Source organism: Lolium rigidum, chromosome 3 (assembly GCF_022539505.1).
Source record: "Lolium rigidum isolate FL_2022 chromosome 3, APGP_CSIRO_Lrig_0.1, whole genome shotgun sequence".
NCBI classification, from domain to species: Eukaryota; Viridiplantae; Streptophyta; class Magnoliopsida; order Poales; family Poaceae; genus Lolium; species Lolium rigidum.
The window spans coordinates 36,054,498-36,072,328 of NC_061510.1; the positions used below are offsets into that span (position 1 = coordinate 36,054,498).

The following is a 17,831-nucleotide window of genomic DNA, read 5'->3' on the forward strand; positions in this document are numbered from 1 at the left end:
TGCTGGTACTGTCGGTAGATCTTCCTGAGATCCTAGTATTTATGCTTGCTTTATTATCTGGTTACTTACGTTTGTGAGCTTAGTTCATGCTATTGTTCATCTTATGTTAGCAAGAAAAGTGAACGTGGCACATTGGTTAAGGATGAACCGTGGACTGATGATTGCCAACAGGTAACAGCTCAATTGCAAGTCTTTTGCACATTTCTACATCAATTGTGGCTTGATAATGTCAAGGAACTTGCAGTGTGTTTGTGGAAATGCCTGGAAGGAACTTGCAGTGTGTTTGTCTGTGACTCTGTTATCGTGGGTACTCTTGAATGCTAAGTTTTTATGTGATGCTGCTACTGTCCGTAGACCATCCTGTGATCCTAGTATTTATGCTTGCTTTATTGTCTGGTTACTTATGTTGTGAGCTTAGTTCATGTGACTGTGAATCTTATGTTAGCAAGAGCAGTGAACGTGGCACATTGGTTAAGGATGAACTGTGGACTTATGATTGCCAACAGGTAACAGCTAAATTGCAAGTCTTTTGCACATTTCTACATCAATTGTGGCTTGATAATGTCAAGGGTTCGTGGATTCTTGTTGAATGCGTGCTATGTCTGGTACATATTGTCCTAAGATATTTAACTGTCATTGAGAGAAAAACTGCTGGGTTAGAGGTGCTGAGGTTTATTGGCATGGAGTTGCATTGTTTTAGTCTGTGTTATCATTGGTACTCCTGAATGCCAAGTTGTTATATGATGCTGGTACGGTTGGTGATCTTCCTGTGATGATGATCTGCTCGTGTTTATGCTTGGTTTATTATTGTTCCCTCTGTTTTAGGAGTTTGGAGTTCTGTAATTGTGAATCTTATGATAGGAAGAGGAATGAAGATGAAGCATTTGTTACAGAAGAACTGTTAGTTTATTGTTCATGCCCCTTTGCACCTTTTGTTATTGTTCATGCCCCTTTGCACCCTTTGCACCTTTTGTTACAGAAGAACTTTCTTGTGTGCTGTTGTAAGATTTCCAAAAACTTTTGCTGCCATCTTCATGAAAAAGTTGTTGGTTGGTGTTTTGCCAAGGTTTAACGCTTAGTCGTTGTCATCCTTTTTTGTGGTACAGTATATGAGCACACTTTTGGTTTCAGAGGAGATTAGGTAGTAATATGCATGATCTGTTGCTATCGAGGTACAGATTGAAGTGCCTTGCAGCATCTTTGGTGCAGACGCTCTGTTGGTGGTGGGGTGTTACCTTGCTGGAGTGAAACAGGCGGCTCTCCATCAAATGTGTGCTTGTGTGAATGAACTGATTTTGTTGTAACTGGACAGAATGACTGCATCACAGCATCAGTGAGCCTTGCATCAGCAGCATAATTTTGCATCAGCTGGCCAGTTGGATCATGTTTCTAAAAGACACAGGCTTTGCGACAGCTTCATCGAGCAGCAATTCTCTCCCTGGTACTGCTTATATATGTTCTGATGAACATCTGCGTCTGTTCAGCTGTGAACATTGGCATCACGAAAATCTGAAGATTGTTTTTTTTTTTTTTTTTTTTTTTTTTTTTTGCTGAACGAAAGGCTCGACAGAAGGATGAACACGAACTGCATAATTTAGCAGTATGGAATAGGAAAATGATTCTCTTCCCCCGGGGGACGGAACGCCCCGCGACCTCCTATTCGCGCGCGTGACGCGTGTCCAAGGGGGCCCACCTTATCTCCACCACTTCCTTCCTTCTTCCTCTCTCCAGCACACGTTTTTGGCCCCAGTTTAACGCCATTAATTTCTCCGGCGAGTTCCCCAGCCAGCCACCGCGCTCCGCCGCCCCGGCGAGTTCCCCAGCCAGCCACCGCGCTCCGCCGCCGTGCCTAGCCACGCGCCCGTATCCCCTCCACCCCACCGCCGCCGAGGACCCTCAGCTACCGCGTCCTCGTGCCTAGCGACGCCGCATGCCCTGATCCAGCCGCCGTGGCCCCATAAGCTACCGCCGCCACGCGGCAAGGTTCGTCTCTGGCTGCTGCGACCGCTCCTCCATGATCCGGCTCCGCGCCGTTGACTTCCAAGCCGGCGCCGCCTCTTGCTCCGCCGCCGGCGTGACGTCCTGGACCTCCCATGGACCCGGTCGTGGCCTCCTCCTCCCAAGGCCGAGGTAGTCGACGGCACGTCGCCATCGTCCGTGCTGGCCTACGGCTGCCGCCTTCCTCATCGGCCATATAGGTGCAACCCCAAGCGGTCATAGCTGCAAAAGGGTGGTGATTTTGCTACCGTCCGCATCTGAAGATGCTACTGTAGGTTGGCGATGATGCTACATTGTTCGATGGCGTGGGGTGCTGCAAACGACACACGGCGATGCTACCAATCGTGGTCGGGGTTGCTTCCAATGGTGTTATGTGCTGCTACCTGCGGGATTGTGTTTTGGGGATTTTGTGGCCATATGTTTCGTGGATTTGCAACATAGGAATTATTTTTTTGCTACTTTTTTTTCGCGATGTTGCTACAATTGTAAAATATTTTTGCTACGAGGTCTCCAGCGAGGTCTTCAATGAGTCTCCGGCGAGGTCTCCGGTGAGTTCCCCGGCGAGTTCCCCATCAATGTATCCAACAATAATCATTTTTGCTACAATAGCACACTTTTTTTGCTACGATCTTTCCGGCGAGGTCTCCGGCGAGATTCCGGCGAGCTCAGACGTTTTCTTTTATTTCATGAGCGAATCGTTTTTTGCTACATGAAGTTGCTGCCGGGGTGTTTATTTTGCTGCCGGAGGTGTTTTTTTGCTACATACAAATCTGACCGTCCAATGATGTTGATCCGACGGTTGGGGACCCGGGGGCTGGGGAATCAGATCCCCCGGGGGACGCCCAGCACTGTCCTATGGAATATGTGATTGTTCCTTCCAACATCTGAATTACCACAGTATTTCAGAACTCTGGTGTGTGTAGGTAAGTCGTCGTGTTGCACCGGTAAAACCTTTCCGGCCGCGGCGCCGAGGGTTGATCGTTCTCTGAAAGTCTGAAACCAGTGGGCGGTTGGTTCGCGTCGTTCTCGTTCTACCGAAGACGTCGGGTGTGGCTTGGGCTGGCTGGCCGAAGCTCCACCACACAAACACACGGCCGCCCGCCGGGAAAACGCCATGCGTGCTCCGGTCTCGCACGCTTGCTCCAGTCTACACTTGTCTTCCTCTGCCGTCACGCAACCTCGCTCCGGCCGCTGGTTTTAGTGCCAGGATCATGGTACTGCTACTGCCAAGGTTAGCGTTCTAGACGAAGCACCCAGAAGTGACAAGTGACAAGTACTCTACCACGCGGCCGCGACCCAAAACCTTCAGACGATCTGAGGAAAAATGCCGGTGGCCATGCTCTCGCCCTTGCTCTTCCTCTCCCCGATCCCCACGCGGCACCGGCCGCTGCTGCTCCCCTCCCTCCCGCCGCGCGCGGCCTCCAGGCACCTCCTCCGCGCCCGGCGCGGCACCGCCCGCCTCCGCGTGGCCGCGCCCACGTCCGTCCCCGGGGAGGCGGCGGATCGGTCGGAGCGGGCGGAGCCGAGCACGTCGGCGCCGGATTCGGGGGAGAAGTTCGTGTGGCGGGACCACTGGTACCCCGTCTCCCTGGTCGAGGACCTCGACCCGCGCGTGCCCACCCCGTTCCAGCTCCTCAACCGCGACCTCGTCATCTGGAAGGACCCCAAGGCCGGCGACTGGGTCGCGCTCGACGACCGCTGCCCGCACCGCCTCGCCCCGCTCTCGGTACGCGCCCTCGCTCCCCTCATCGGCGGCTAATATTGTTGCAATTTGTACTCACAACGATGCTCCGCCCGTTTCTGCGTGCGCAGGAGGGGAGGATCGACGAGACGGGGTGCCTGCAGTGCTCCTACCACGGCTGGTCCTTCGACGGCGCCGGCGCCTGCACCAAGATCCCGCAGGCCGCGCCCGACGGGCTCGAGGCGCGGGCGGTGCGCTCGCCCAGGGCTTGCGCGACCAAATTCCCCACGCTACTGTCCCAGGGGCTGCTCTTCGTTTGGCCCGACGAGAAGGGCTGGGAGAAGGCCAAGGCCACCAAGCCCCCAATGTACGTTTGGGTCAAGTCTCGAGCCTGCGTTGTGGCTGTTTCCATTGAATTCTTCAGTTGAGAGGAAACTACATTTTTTTATGTTTGTTTGGTTTCAGGCTGCCAAAAGAGTTCGATGACCCGGCTTACTCCACGGTGACGATCCAGAGGGATCTCTTCTATGGGTATGATACGCTGATGGAGAACGTCTCCGACCCGTCGCACATAGAATTTGCTCACCACAAGGTAATATGCTGTCTTCTGGTTTCAGAATGCTTACTTGCCTGCTGCAATGGGATTTCATGCTACCTATTATTCTCCGAAAGTTAAAAGCTGTGGATACAACGGAGGAACATTTGTTCTAACCAACTGCTTATATTTTTTGCTGACCGTGGAGTATAATCTTCAAGTTTTACCCCTTAATTTTTTGTTTTCATGTATCCCTAAGTTCCTTAGCAATGTCTGCTGGCTCACAAAAGTACCCCCAAGCTTCTAATTGCAATTGTTCAGTATTGAGTTACTTTTTGTACCCTCAACTATGAATGGTTTAGTATAGTATAGTATAGTTTGTTCTCTTCACCTGTGCTGTTCCTGTTGTTCCTAAATATAAGATGTTTTGGTAAGCCAAATGGACATGCAAAAACATCTTATATTTAGGAACAGAGGGAGTACCTGCTTATGCTAAACTTGCACTATTATGTAGTAGCTGATTGATGCAAACCATATTAGCCATCTATCTTGGACCTTTCGTGTACTTACAAAGTTCAGCTGAGCCAGTTGTTTTGGCCTCATTACCCTGCCGAGCTAAAACAATGACTTTTAAGCTGGACTAGAATCTCATGCTAAGTTGAAGATGGAAAAATGACTTCAGTTTATCTCACTTGTCTACTTTATCTCGGTTATCTACTTTAGGCAATGAATCAGCAGCATTACGCATGCTTCAGAGTTTTAATTCCTCTCACAGGTCACAGGACGAAGAGATAGAGCCAGGCCTTTGCCATTCAAAATGGAATCAAGTGGTGCGTGGGGATATTCAGGGGCAAATACCGGTAATCCTCGCATCACTGCAACTTTTGAGGCCCCTTGCTATGCACTGAACAAGTACGTTTCAGCAAAACACCCTGACCATTTTTTTTTTCATTTCTTTTTGTACTTGCATTTTGGTGTAATGTGGTAGCTTATGTTACCAATTCCACATAAAAAATTGAATCAATTTATGGCTCTGATCTTCTGGTAATTAATTGGTTTACAGAATAGAGATTGACACAAAACTACCAATTGTGGGAGATCAGAAATGGGTAATATGGATTTGCTCCTTCAACATTCCAATGGCTCCAGGGAAAACTCGTTCTATTGTCTGCAGCGCTAGGAACTTTTTCCAGTTTACCATGCCAGGAAAGGCATGGTGGCAGGTATATGCCTATGTTCTGTTTGTTTTCCTTTTACCTCCTTGTTCCTCAACTGGTTTTCAACATTATCATATTTTGGTTAAACATATTGTCTTCATATCCCTGAAACTCCGTCTCTCTCTATTTGTGATGCAGCTTATCCCTCGATGGTATGAACATTGGACCTCAAATTTGGTCTATGATGGTGATATGATTGTTCTTCAAGGCCAAGAGAAGGTCTTTCTGTCTGCATCCAAGGAGTCATCTGCAGATGTTAATCAGCAGTACACAAAGCTCACATTCACACCCACACAGGCCGACCGATTTGTTTTAGCATTCCGGGCATGGCTAAGGAAATTTGGCAATAGCCAGCCTGACTGGTATGGAGGTCCTAGCCAAGACGCATTACCTTCTACTGTCCTTTCAAAGCGGGAGGTAAAGACCATATATTTTTATATGCTAATGTTTACAGTGATTATGCTTGTTTACTTCTTTTACATCCTTATATTATGAATTATGTATGGATTCTATGGAGCATTCCTCTCTTTCTTTGCGGGGAATACTCGGTATTTCTGGAACGTGAAAGCCCATTATCCTTGTGTTTCTCTTCATGGTTGTTACAGTCTTTTTCTGTGATATGCAATTTATGTTTTGTATTGGGCTCTTGAGTCTGGAAAAAGAAACGAAAGGCAAACCTTGCTGCTCTAGTAAAAGGAAACATTACTATGTGAACCTATGAAATACATAGCATCAAGTTCTCACATAGCTTTTTATATATGCTAATGTGAGAACTTGATGCCCTAGTAGTTCATTGATATGGGATTTGTCCGTAGACATATAAAATACACTGAACTTGATAATATGTGAGAAAAAATCTGGAAACAACGTTATCTGTTCAAGTAGACATCAGAATCTACATATTTTTTTTGATGTTTCTGCACATCGTAATTCTTCTGTTTTATGTTCGATGTTATGTTGACCAATTCGCAAACTATTTATGTAGATGCTGGACAGATATGAGCAGCACACCCTGAAATGTTCATCCTGCAAAGGAGCTCACAGCGGGTTCCAGACCCTGCAGAAGGTCTTCATGGGCGCGACGGTGGCGTTCGCTGCTACTGCTGGGATCCCCGCAGAGGTTCAGTTCAGAATATTGCTTGGTGCCGCTGCTTTGATCAGTGCGGCTCTGGCCTACGTGTTCTACGACCTCCAGAAGAATTTTGTGTTTGTAGATTACGTGCATGCTGACATTGATTAGGATAAGCTTTTTGATCCTTTTGTGAGGATCTGGTGTAGTGACACCAGACGACCATGCACATATAACCTTGACAGGGAGTATAGTTTTCAGTGAATACGTCCCAGTATGTTTATACCAGGCACTAGGTCTGTATGACTGTATTAGCACTTGTTAGCATACCACGTGATCCCCTGCACGTGAGAAAACAAATTGAAATGTAATGTTGCCTTTTGGCATTCTGATTGACAATCCTCTCAGTGGATGATATTATAGGCGTATATACACATTGTAGTAGCAAGTTAAATGCGGGCATAAGCGCTGTGTTGCAAATGGTTCTCTGTGAGCTTGTTTCTTCTTTCAACATTTTGTGGTTTTGTGACGAGGGTTTTTACGGTAGGGACAAACAAATGACAGCCCTCCAAGCCAATAGATTAGACATCTCATATTTATTAATACTTGTTGACTCAAGTAGTTGTATATTTACATCAAAGGGCAAATTCGGTACATCCAAAAATAAAATCCGGCACCAATGATGGAACAGATTGTGGCTTCCATATCTAGATTGTAATCTCTTAATCTTTCTCTTAATAACTTTCTTATTTTAACCTTGGGAGCGCCTAGGGAGCAGTTGACTGAGATTTTGCTTTATCTCAGTCGATGGCTTAGCATCATCACACCACTTACGAATGAAGGACATGCACAGATCCGACAAACGGCATGCAAAACAGCATGTCCACGCGAATGTTTTGCTAGTTAGACATCTACCAATTAAACAACATGTGGTACCTCGTTTTAATTTAGATAGAGGTAACTGACAATAGTTCCTCCTCAAGAGTTCAAAGGCACTTCACCAAAAATGAAAAAATAAAGTAAATGTGCTTTAGGATTTTCAAAAATTTAATCGAAAATTGTCAGCCATTTAGAATTGAAGAAGAAGCAAAAATAAAATAAAATAAAAAATACGGAACCAAAAAAATATCCTAGTTGCATATTTCTTGAGAAAACTGCAACTCATATTAAAAGTCGGTTCCTAGTTGCACATTTCTTGAGAAAAATGCAACTCGTATAAAAAAACTTCTAGTTGCACATTTTATTTAGAAAAGTGTAACTAGTATCGATAACCGATTGCTAGTTGCACATTTCTTAAGACAAATGCGACTCAAATTAAAACCATATGGAGTTGCACATTTCTTCGAAAAGTGCTACTCGCATTGAATATAGGTTGCGAGTTGCACATTTCTTGAGAAAAAGTGCAACTCATATTGCACATCGATTGATAGTCGTATACTTCTTAAGAAAATGGTAACTCGTTTAAAAAAATTCTAGTTACATATTTCTTGAGAAAATGTGAAACTCATATTAAAAAATCGGTTGATAGTTAAACTTTGGTGGAAAAAAGTGCAACTCGTCTAAAAAGAACTTCTAGTTACACATCTCTTTACAAAAGTGTAACTGATATCAATAATCGGTTGCTACTTGCACATTTCATAAAGAAAATTGAAACTTGTATGGAAAACTTCACTCGTTGCATATTTCTTGAGAAAAAGTGTAACTCATATGGAAAACCCGATGACGTTGCACTCACTTAAGTTGCTTTTTTTCTTGATAAAAGGTGCAACTTGTGCAAAATATTTTACTAGTTGCATATTTCTTCTTTATTAGAAAGCTGGTTGTTAATAAACTTTCTTGAGAAAATAAAAGTGTATCTCGTAAAATAGCAAGAAGAACTATAAACATATTGGATCTACTTTTGTCAACAAAAGATGCAATCTATATAAAGGACAAAAATACAGAAAAATGTAACCAACATAAATAATAAAAATGTAAAAGACATAGAAAGCATGGTTACACTTTTTTTATGAACATCAAATGAAAAGTGTACAAATAATATAAATAATGATAAAGAAGACAAAAGAAGCACAAATGTCGTGTATTTTGCAATTTGTATAAAATAAAATAAAATAAGTAGAGTAAACTATATATAAACATACTAGCGATTCTACGTCCTAAACTCTTACTGTGGTGGTTGTGACCACGCGCTCTGAATCAACAAGTCCTAAGTTCGACTACCTAGCTCACGATGTATATTTTTATTTCCGTCCATAGATTGCACGAATCACAAAGACGGATCTAATGGTTGTCTGGTCAACTGAGACATGAGAAGATCTCAGTCACCCGAGACTTAGCAAAACCGAGAACGCCTAGGGAGCAGTTGACTAAGATTTTGTTTTATCTCAGTCGATACCTTAGCATCATCACACCACTTACGAATGAAGGACATGCACAGACCCGACAGACGGACATGCAAAACAGCATGTCCATGCGAATGTTTTGCTAGTTAGACATCTACCAATTAAACAACATGCGGTACCTTGTTTTAATTTAGATAGAGGTAATTGACAATAGTTCCTCCTCAAGAGTTTAAAGGCACTTCACCAAAAATAAAAAATAAAGTAAATGTGCTTTAGGATTTTCAATAATTTAATCGAAAATGGTCAGCCATTTAGAATTGAAGAAGAAGCAAAAATAAAATAAAATAAAGAATACGGAACCAAAAAAATATCCTAGTTGCATATTTCTTGAGAAAACTGCAACTCATATTAAAAGTCGGTTCCTAGTTGCACATTTCTTGAGAAAAATGCAACTCGTATAAAAAACTTCTATTTGCACATTTTTTTAGAAAAGTGTAACTAGTACCGATAACCGATTGCTAGTTGCACATTTCTTAAGACAAATGCAACTCAAATTAAAACCAGATGGAGTTGCACATTTCTTCGAAAAGTGCAACTCGCATTGAATATAGGTTGCGAGTTGCACATTTCTTTAGAAAAAGTGCAACTCATATTGCACATTGATTGATAGTTGTATACTTCTTAAGAAAACGGTAACTCGTTTGAAAAAATTCTAGTTACATATTTCTTGAGAAAATGTGCAACTCATATTAAAAAATCGCTTGATAGTTAAACTTTGGTGGAAAAAAGTGCAACTCGTCTAAAAAGACCTTCTAGTTACACATTTGTTTACAAAAGTGTAACTGATATCAATAATCGGTTGCTAGTTGCACATTTCATAAACAAAATTGAAATTTGTAAGGAAAACTTCGCTCGTTGCATATTTCTTGAGAAAAAGTGTAACTCATACGAAAAACCCGATGATGTTGCACTCACTTAAGTTGCTTTTTTACTTGATAAAAGCTGCAACTTGTGTCAAAATATTTTACTAGTTGCATATTTCTTCTGTATTAGAAAGCTGGTTGTTAATAAACTTTCTTGAGAAAATAAAAATGTATCTCGTAAAATAGAAAGAAAAAATATAAAAATATTGGATCTACTTTTTTCAAGATTCAATCTATATAAATGACAAAAATACAGAAAAATGTAACCAACATAAATAATAAAAATGTAAAAGACATAGAAAGCAAGGTTACACTTTTTTTATGAACATCAAATGAAAAGTGTACAAATAATATAAATAATGATAAAGAAGACAGAAGAAGCACAAATGTCGTGTATTTTGCAATTTGTATAAAATAAAATAAAATAAGTAGAGTAAACTATATATAAACGTACTAGCGATTCTATGTCCTAAACTCTTACTGTGGTGTTTGTGACCACGCGCTGTGAATCAACAGGTCCTAAGTTCGACTACCTAGCTCACGATGTATATTTTTATTTCCGTCCACAGATTGCATGAATCTCAAAGATAGATCTAATGGTTGTCTGATCGACTGAGATATAAGAAGATCGACTTAGCAAAACCGTTTAACCTTTCCATGTACTGTTTCATGGTACATTGCTAACAAAACTATCCTGACCAATGCGTACCGTATACTCGTATGAAAAAGAAAAAAAGCCATGACTTGCAAATAGATTTCTTATCTCTAACAAACAAAAGTTAGGATATCCCTACCGGCAGCACCAAAGGAAAAGAAATAAATAAAAACAACAGAATTTAAACGAAACAGACTAATGTAATTCAAATATTTATATTTGTTTTATAAATTTGAACTAAATTTAACTAAAAACAACCTAAATCCTAGATCTAGTAGTCGCGGCGGTCGAAGGGCTCCAGTCGAGGCCGCGGGCTCCGTTGTATGCTGTCTTGTCGCCATCGTCGTCGTTGTTGAGGTCCTCATCTCAGGAGGATGAAAAGCCGTTGGACTCGCTGATATCAACATCGATGACTGCACAATTGTCCTTTGTCAAGCTGAACTTCGCGAACTCTTATTTGCCTCCGGCATATCGTTGGTGGATTTTGCTCATCCAAAGAAAGACCGGAAGTGTGACATGTCCTTTTATTTATAGAAATCGAAGGACTAATTTCATTTTTGTCGCCATGTGTTGGTTATCGTTATACCCTTGTTGCGCGGGAGGTGGGTATCGTATCTCGCGGCCAACTACTACATTGATTGTTGGTAGATATGTTTGTTCATTACAATTCCTAATGATTCTTATTTATGTACGCATATTACGTAACAAAGCTTCTGGTTGTTCAACAAAAGATCTTTCAGTTAAGTCTACGATTAATGATATACTCGAAGTGTGGCGTGTTCTTGTAGATGTAGAAATAGAAGGAGTAATTTCATTTTGTCGTCATGTTATTGGCTATCTCTATGTCGTATTGTGAGGCGGGGGTGGGGCACCGTATTGGACGGCTAACTACTCCATTGAAATGTTGGTACACATCTTCGACTCATTACTTCTCATGATTTGCTTATTTATATGCACAATACTAAAGCTTCTGCCTGTTCCGCAGAAAATCTTTGGGTTATATGGTTAAAGATATACTCGAAGTGAGATTGTATTTATAGAAATCTTAGAAGCAATTTAATTTTTGTCTCCATGTTATCTGTTATATCGAAGTATCAATGATGATGATAACACGTTATGATAGTCGAACGCGTGACACCTCAGCCCCACCACTTCCTTTCCAGTATAAAATCCCAAGCTCGGAAGACCTCTGGAACAACCCACAAGTAGAAGCCCAACCCAAATAGAGAGACGGCTTTGGACGGGGATCATCCAAGATCTACCTCGCCTCCTCGGCGATGTCGATCTATTCCATCATCATCTGGACCGTGCTCATGCCCACATCCACTGGAACGTCGTTAGCCTCTGCGAGGTGTCGTCCGAGCTCGACGAAGACCAGCGCATGGACATGGATTTGCTCGTGTTGATTGATGACTGCATCCATATACTGCATCAGCAGCGGCGGCGGCTCAACGTGGCCGTCGCAGTGCTTGTCATCGCAGACGCAAACAGACGAAAAACATCCGTTTGCATCACCCCGTTGGAGATAGTCGAACACTTGGGGTCAGTTTGGTTGATGGGACGTTTTTGTGGCATGTGCACAGATCTTTCCCCTAGAGCCATGATGAGGCCATGATGAACTGGACCAATACCAAATTCGTGTGATTATCTAGTTTGGATGCTAACAAGTTATTTCAGGTCCATTTATCCACTTTGTTTGACAGACGCAATGCACAATCTCATGATCCAGAACTGAATATCAGCCAATTTAGTTGCAATATATGTACTGTTCGGGTAACCATTTGTCACACATGGTGACCTTACCATGCAGTACTATGCACAACTAAGTGGAATATGCAAATAATAGGAAGAAGTAAAATAAATGTTGTTCGGTCCTAGCTACTAGCAAACAACAGTTCGTTAAGATGTTCCCTAGCTACTAGAAATAGCATTTCATCACGATGTTTCCTAGCTACTAGCAAATTGGTGTTCAGTACAACATAATGTGGAGGAGCGAAGTGTTGGACGGCATGAAAGTGTTCTTACAAGTTCGTCTTCCTTCTTTCTTCAGAGTCTGGTTGTGCCTCTGTCTGTCCATATTGCGTCAGCCCACTTCTACCTCTTGCTCTTCCAAGCCTGGCTATCACCCTCACTAACACAATGGCCATAATCAATACCATTAGGCGTCACATCGTCCTCATCCAGGAACTCATCAATACGCTACTGTAAGATCCAGTTTCGTAGAATGCAACATGCAAGAACAAGCTTTACTTGGGTGGAGAAATGATGGAAAGGCTTCTGATCAACTCGTAGGATAGAGTGTCTCACATTAAACACTTCTTTGTCATTTTTGGGATAGTGTCTTCCAGTGAACTCATTGAGATGATACTGACCTCAAGGGTGGAAGAGAACCAGGGCAACAAGCATAACCCAAATCAGCAAGGTAAAACTTGCCCTCTAGGACTATCATGCCATTAGGTCTCTCCAAGTTGTCTAGAATCATCGCATCATGGGCCGACCCTTCCCATCCTGTAAGAACATATGTGAACCACATAAAAAAATCAATATTTGCCAGCACATTTTGGCTTGTGTAGTGTTTCCTCTCTCTATATGCATGCGACTCGTTTCTTGGAACTCTTGTAGTGATATGAGTGCCATCAATCATACCAATGCAATCTTGACATGAAATGAACAACTTGTTAGGTCTTGCTGAAGTAGAACAGTGTGATGCACACATATGTTCAGTTGCTCACCTTGAAATATGGAAACAGTAGCTGTCTTTGATGTTGGTGGGAGTGTGGGCAGATGGTGGCTTGATCGTCTCTTCTCTGAACTTCCCAACTGCATACATGACTTGCTTGAAATAGCGAGATATTATTTCATTGGATCGCCTCACTATGCTATGAATTATTCGGAATCTCTGGATATATCCAAGAACATGAAGAAACATTGCCACTTGCTCTTCGATACAGCGGTTGATGTTATCTTTAAGCAACCCCTAACCCTGAATGCGTTCAACATGTTGTTAAAAGGGGTTCTTTTCATCCTCGATATCTGGATAAACTCTACATTGTTGTTGTTATAGATGCAGTTCAGATTGTTCATCCGCTCTCTGTCACGTTCGAACATAGGATCATAGGTGATAGTCGTCCTAGCATTGCAACGAACCAGTCGCTCTAGGATCGCAAACATCCATGCATGGATCATAGCTATGACCGCAACCGTGTGAATGAAAAGCTTATGTTGCTCGTCCTAATTTATTTTGTGCTGCGTATAGAGAACAATAAGTACGATAAATTCAGCTATGTAATGGCGATATCTGCTTTAGTTCTAATGGTTTCATCCGGTAGAGGGTTAGAGGTGCTTACAGAGTTGCTTGAAGCCGACGTCATGGCATCGGCGGCGGAGAAGACGGGGGAAGATGGTGCTCCACATGAAGCGAGGTCGCTGTTGTGGCCAATATGCGAGCCCCGCCGCCTAGGGGACGCGAAACGGGAGGGTGACAAAGTCGGTGAGGTAGATCTTCCTAGTACGACTTGCCGGTGCCGCGAATCTAAATCGTCGCCGCGGTCTTCCCTCTCGGAGAGCGAAAATGGAGTATGGTTTCTTCTCCAACTGAGGTGACCCACTTTTCGCTCCATAGCGGGCGACAAATTTTCCCCCTCCCGCTAGCTTTTTGTACACATTTCCCAGCACGTCCGATTTCCCTCCATTTTAGCGCATGTCTCAGCGACAGCGGACGAACCAAGCGTGTCTAGCGGGCACGTCCCAACACCGCTTCAAAATTCGTGCGAGTCAACAAAGTGAAAAATGGTTGCCAACCAACCTCAAGATTTTTACAACCTTGATACCGAAAACGACTTTCCAAGCAGCCGAACTTGCCGCTCACCTCAGAGTCTCACGACGTGCATGTGGACGGAGGAGATACATGACGGAGCACGCGACAGTCACCGTTTCTTGTCTGCTGCGATCATCTCAGTGAAAATAACGATGGTTACAGACTGAGAATTTTTTTAAAATAATACGAATTATTTTATAATTTCCAGAAGTGACATGCGTTTTGAAAAAATTCAGATTGTGTGACTCAGTCGGTTTCGTGCAAACCGATCGGTTTATTTTTTTCCAAACGACCCACCAGGGGGATCGAATTTTCATTACCATGGAGATAACGAAAATACATCACAGTTTACCACAAAAGAAAAGCAAAAGGAAGGGGGGGCTTGATGGCGTGTATTTCACACGTTCGTTGGGCAACCCCAAGAGGAAGGTATGATGAGCACAGCAGCAAGTTTTCCCTCAGAAAGAAACCAAGGTTTATCGAACCAGGAGGAGCCAAGAAGCACGTTGAAGGTTGATGGCGGCGGGATGTAGTGCGGCGCAACACCGGAGATTCCGGCGCCAACGTGGAACCTGCACAACACAACCAAACTACTTTGCCCCAACGAAACGGTGAGGTTGTCAATCTCACCGGCTTGCTGTAACAAAGGATTAACCGTATTGTGTGGAAGATGATTGTTTGCAGAGAAAACGGTAGAAACAAGTATTGCAGTAGATTGTATTTCAGTAAAGAGAATTGGACCGGGGTCCACAGTTCACTAGAGGTGTCTCTCCCATAAGACGAACAGCATGTTGGGTGAACAAATTACAGTTGGGCAATTGACAAATAAAGAGAGCATGACAATGCACATACATATCATGATGAGTATAGTGAGATTTAATTGGGCATTACGACAAAGTACATAGACCGCCATCCAACTGCATCTATGCCTAAAAAGTCCACCTTCAGGTTATCATCCGAACCCCCTCCGGTATTAAGTTGCAAACAACGAGACAATTGCATTAAGTATGGTGCGTAATGTAATCAACAACTACATCCTTAGACATAGCATCAATGTTTTGTCCCTAGTGGCAACAAGCACAACACAACCTTAGAACTTTCGTCACATCGTCCCGGTGTCAATGCGGGCATGAACCCACTATCGAGCATAAGTACTCCCTCTTGGAGTTAAAAGCATCTACTTGGCCAGAGCATCTACTAATAACGGAGAGCATGCAAGATCATAAACAACACATGTATAACTTTGATAATCAACATAACAAGTATTCTCTATTCATCGGATCCCAACAAACGCAACATATAGAATTACATATAGATGATCTTGATCATGATAGGCAGCTCACAAGATCCGACAATGATAGCACAATGGGGAGAAGAAAACCATCTAGCTACTGCTATGGACCCATAGTCCAGGGGTAGATTACTCACTCATCACTCCGGAGGCGACCATGGCGGTGTAGAGTCCTCCGGGAGATGAATCCCCTCTCCGGCAGGGTGCCGGAGGCGATCTCCAGGATCCCCCGAGATGGGATCGGCGGCGACGGCGTCTCAGTAATGTTTTCCGTATCGTGGCTCTCGGTGCGGGGGTTTCGTCACGGAGGCTATTTGTAGGCGGAAGGGCAAGTCAAGAGGCGGCACGGGGGCCCACACCACGGGGCCGCGCGGCCAAGGGGGGCCGCGCCGCCCTAGGGTTTGGCTCCCCGTGGCCCCTCTTCGTCTCTCCTTCGGACTTCGGAAGCTTCGTGAGAAAATAGGCCTCTGGGCTTTTATTTCGTCCAATTCCGAGAATATTTCTTTACTAGGATTTCTGAAACCAAAAACAGCGAGAAAACAACGAAGCGGCACTTCGGCATCTTGTTAATAGGTTAGTTCCGGAAAATGCACGAATATGATATAAAGTGTGCATAAAACATGTAGATAACATCAATAATGTGGCATGGAACACAAGAAATTATCGATACGTTGGAGACGTATCAGCATCCCCAAGCTTAGTTACGCTCGTCCCGGCAGGTAAAACGATAACAAAGATAATTTCTGGAGTGACATGCCATCATAAACTTGATCATACTATTTGTAAAGCATATGTAGTGAGTGCAGCGATCAAAACAATGTGTATGACATGAGTAAACAAGTGAATCATAAAGCAAAGACTTTTCATGAATAGCACTTCAAGACAAGCATCAATAAGTCTTGCATAAGAGTTAACTCATAAAGCAATAATTCAAAGTAAAGGTATTGAAACAACACAAAAGAAGATTAAGTTCCAGCGGTTGCTTTCAACTTGTAACATATATATCTCATGGATATTGTCAACATAGAGTAATATAATAAGTGCAATAAGCAAGTATGTAAGAATCAATGCACAGTTCACACAAGTGTTTGCTTCTTGAGGTGGATAGAAATAGGTGAAGCTGACTCAACATTGAAAGTAAAAGAATGGTCCTCATAGAGGAAAAGCATCGATTGCTATATTTGTGCTAGAGCTTTGATTTTGAAAACATGAAACAATTTTGTCAACGGTAGTAATAAAGCATATGCATCATGTAAATTATATCTTATAAGTTGCAAGCCTCATGCATAGTGTACTAATAGTGCTCGCACCTTGTCCTAATTAGCTTGGACTACCTGGATTATCACCGCAATACATATGCTTTAACCAAGTTTCACAAAGGGGTACCTCTATGCCGCCTGTACAAAGGTCTAAGGAGAAAGCTCGCATTTGGATTTCTCGCTTTTGATTATTCTCAACTTAGACATCCATACCGGGACAACATAGACAACGAGATAATGGACTCCTCTTTTAATGCTTTAAGCATTCAACAACAATTAATTCTTTTCTCATTAGAGATTTGAGGATGTTTGTCCAAAACTGAAACTTCCACCATGGAACATGGCTTTAGTTAGCGGCCCAATGTTCTTCTCTCACAATATGCATGCTCAAACCATTCAACTCGGTGTAGATCGCCCTTACTTCGGACAAGACGAACATGGATAGCAACTCACATGAAATTCAACAATGAGTTGATGGCGTTCCCCGATAAACATGGTTATCGCACAACAAGCAACTTAATAAGAGATAAAGTGCATAATTACATATTCAATACCACAATAGTTTTTAAGCTATTTGTCCCATGAGCTATATATTGCAAAGGTGAATGATGGAATTTTAAAGGTAGCACTCAAGCAATTTACTTTGGAATGGCTGGAAAATACCATGTAGTAGGTAGGTATGGTGGACACAAATGGCATAGTGGTTGGCTCAAGTATTTTGGATGCATGAGAAGTATTCCCTCTCGATACAAGGTTTAGGCTAGCAAGGCTTATTTGAAACAAACACAAGGATGAACCGGTGCAGCAAAACTCACATAAAAGACATATTGTAAACATTATAAGACTCTACACCGTCTTCCTTGTTGTTCAAACTCAATACTAGAAATTATCTAGACCTTAGAGAAACCAAATATGCAAACCAAATTTTAGCATGCTCTATGTATTTCTTCATTAATGGGTGCAAAGCATATGATGCAAGAGCTTAAACATGAGCACAACAATTGCCAAGTATCACATTACCCAAGACATTTATAGCAATTACTA

The 17,831-nt window shown here is 42.8% G+C and overlaps 1 protein-coding gene across 1 annotated transcript; it reads left to right on the forward strand.

The window, feature by feature from the left end:
• The first annotated feature begins 3,265 nt into the window (after positions 1-3,265).
• Positions 3,266-6,954, forward strand: LOC124701433 (pheophorbide a oxygenase, chloroplastic). The gene is made up of 7 exons (XM_047233484.1): positions 3,266-3,724; positions 3,811-4,046; positions 4,145-4,271; positions 4,990-5,126; positions 5,278-5,437; positions 5,570-5,848; positions 6,417-6,954. The coding sequence occupies exons 1-7, from the start codon at positions 3,323-3,325 to the stop codon at positions 6,669-6,671; spliced, it is 1,596 nt and encodes a 531-aa protein (XP_047089440.1). The 5' UTR covers positions 3,266-3,322; the 3' UTR covers positions 6,672-6,954.
• The last annotated feature ends 10,877 nt before the right edge of the window (positions 6,955-17,831 follow it).

Bases quoted from the DNA above. Each gene is read 5' to 3' on its own strand.
- LOC124701433 (XM_047233484.1), top strand. From the start codon at position 3,323: ATGCCGGTGGCCATGCTCTCGCCCTTGCTCTTCCTCTCCCCGATCCCC. The intron at 5,438-5,569 runs GTATATGCCTAT...TTTGTGATGCAG, and splicing joins CAGGAAAGGCATGGTGGCAG to CTTATCCCTCGATGGTATGA. The intron at 5,849-6,416 runs GTAAAGACCATA...CTATTTATGTAG, and splicing joins CTGTCCTTTCAAAGCGGGAG to ATGCTGGACAGATATGAGCA.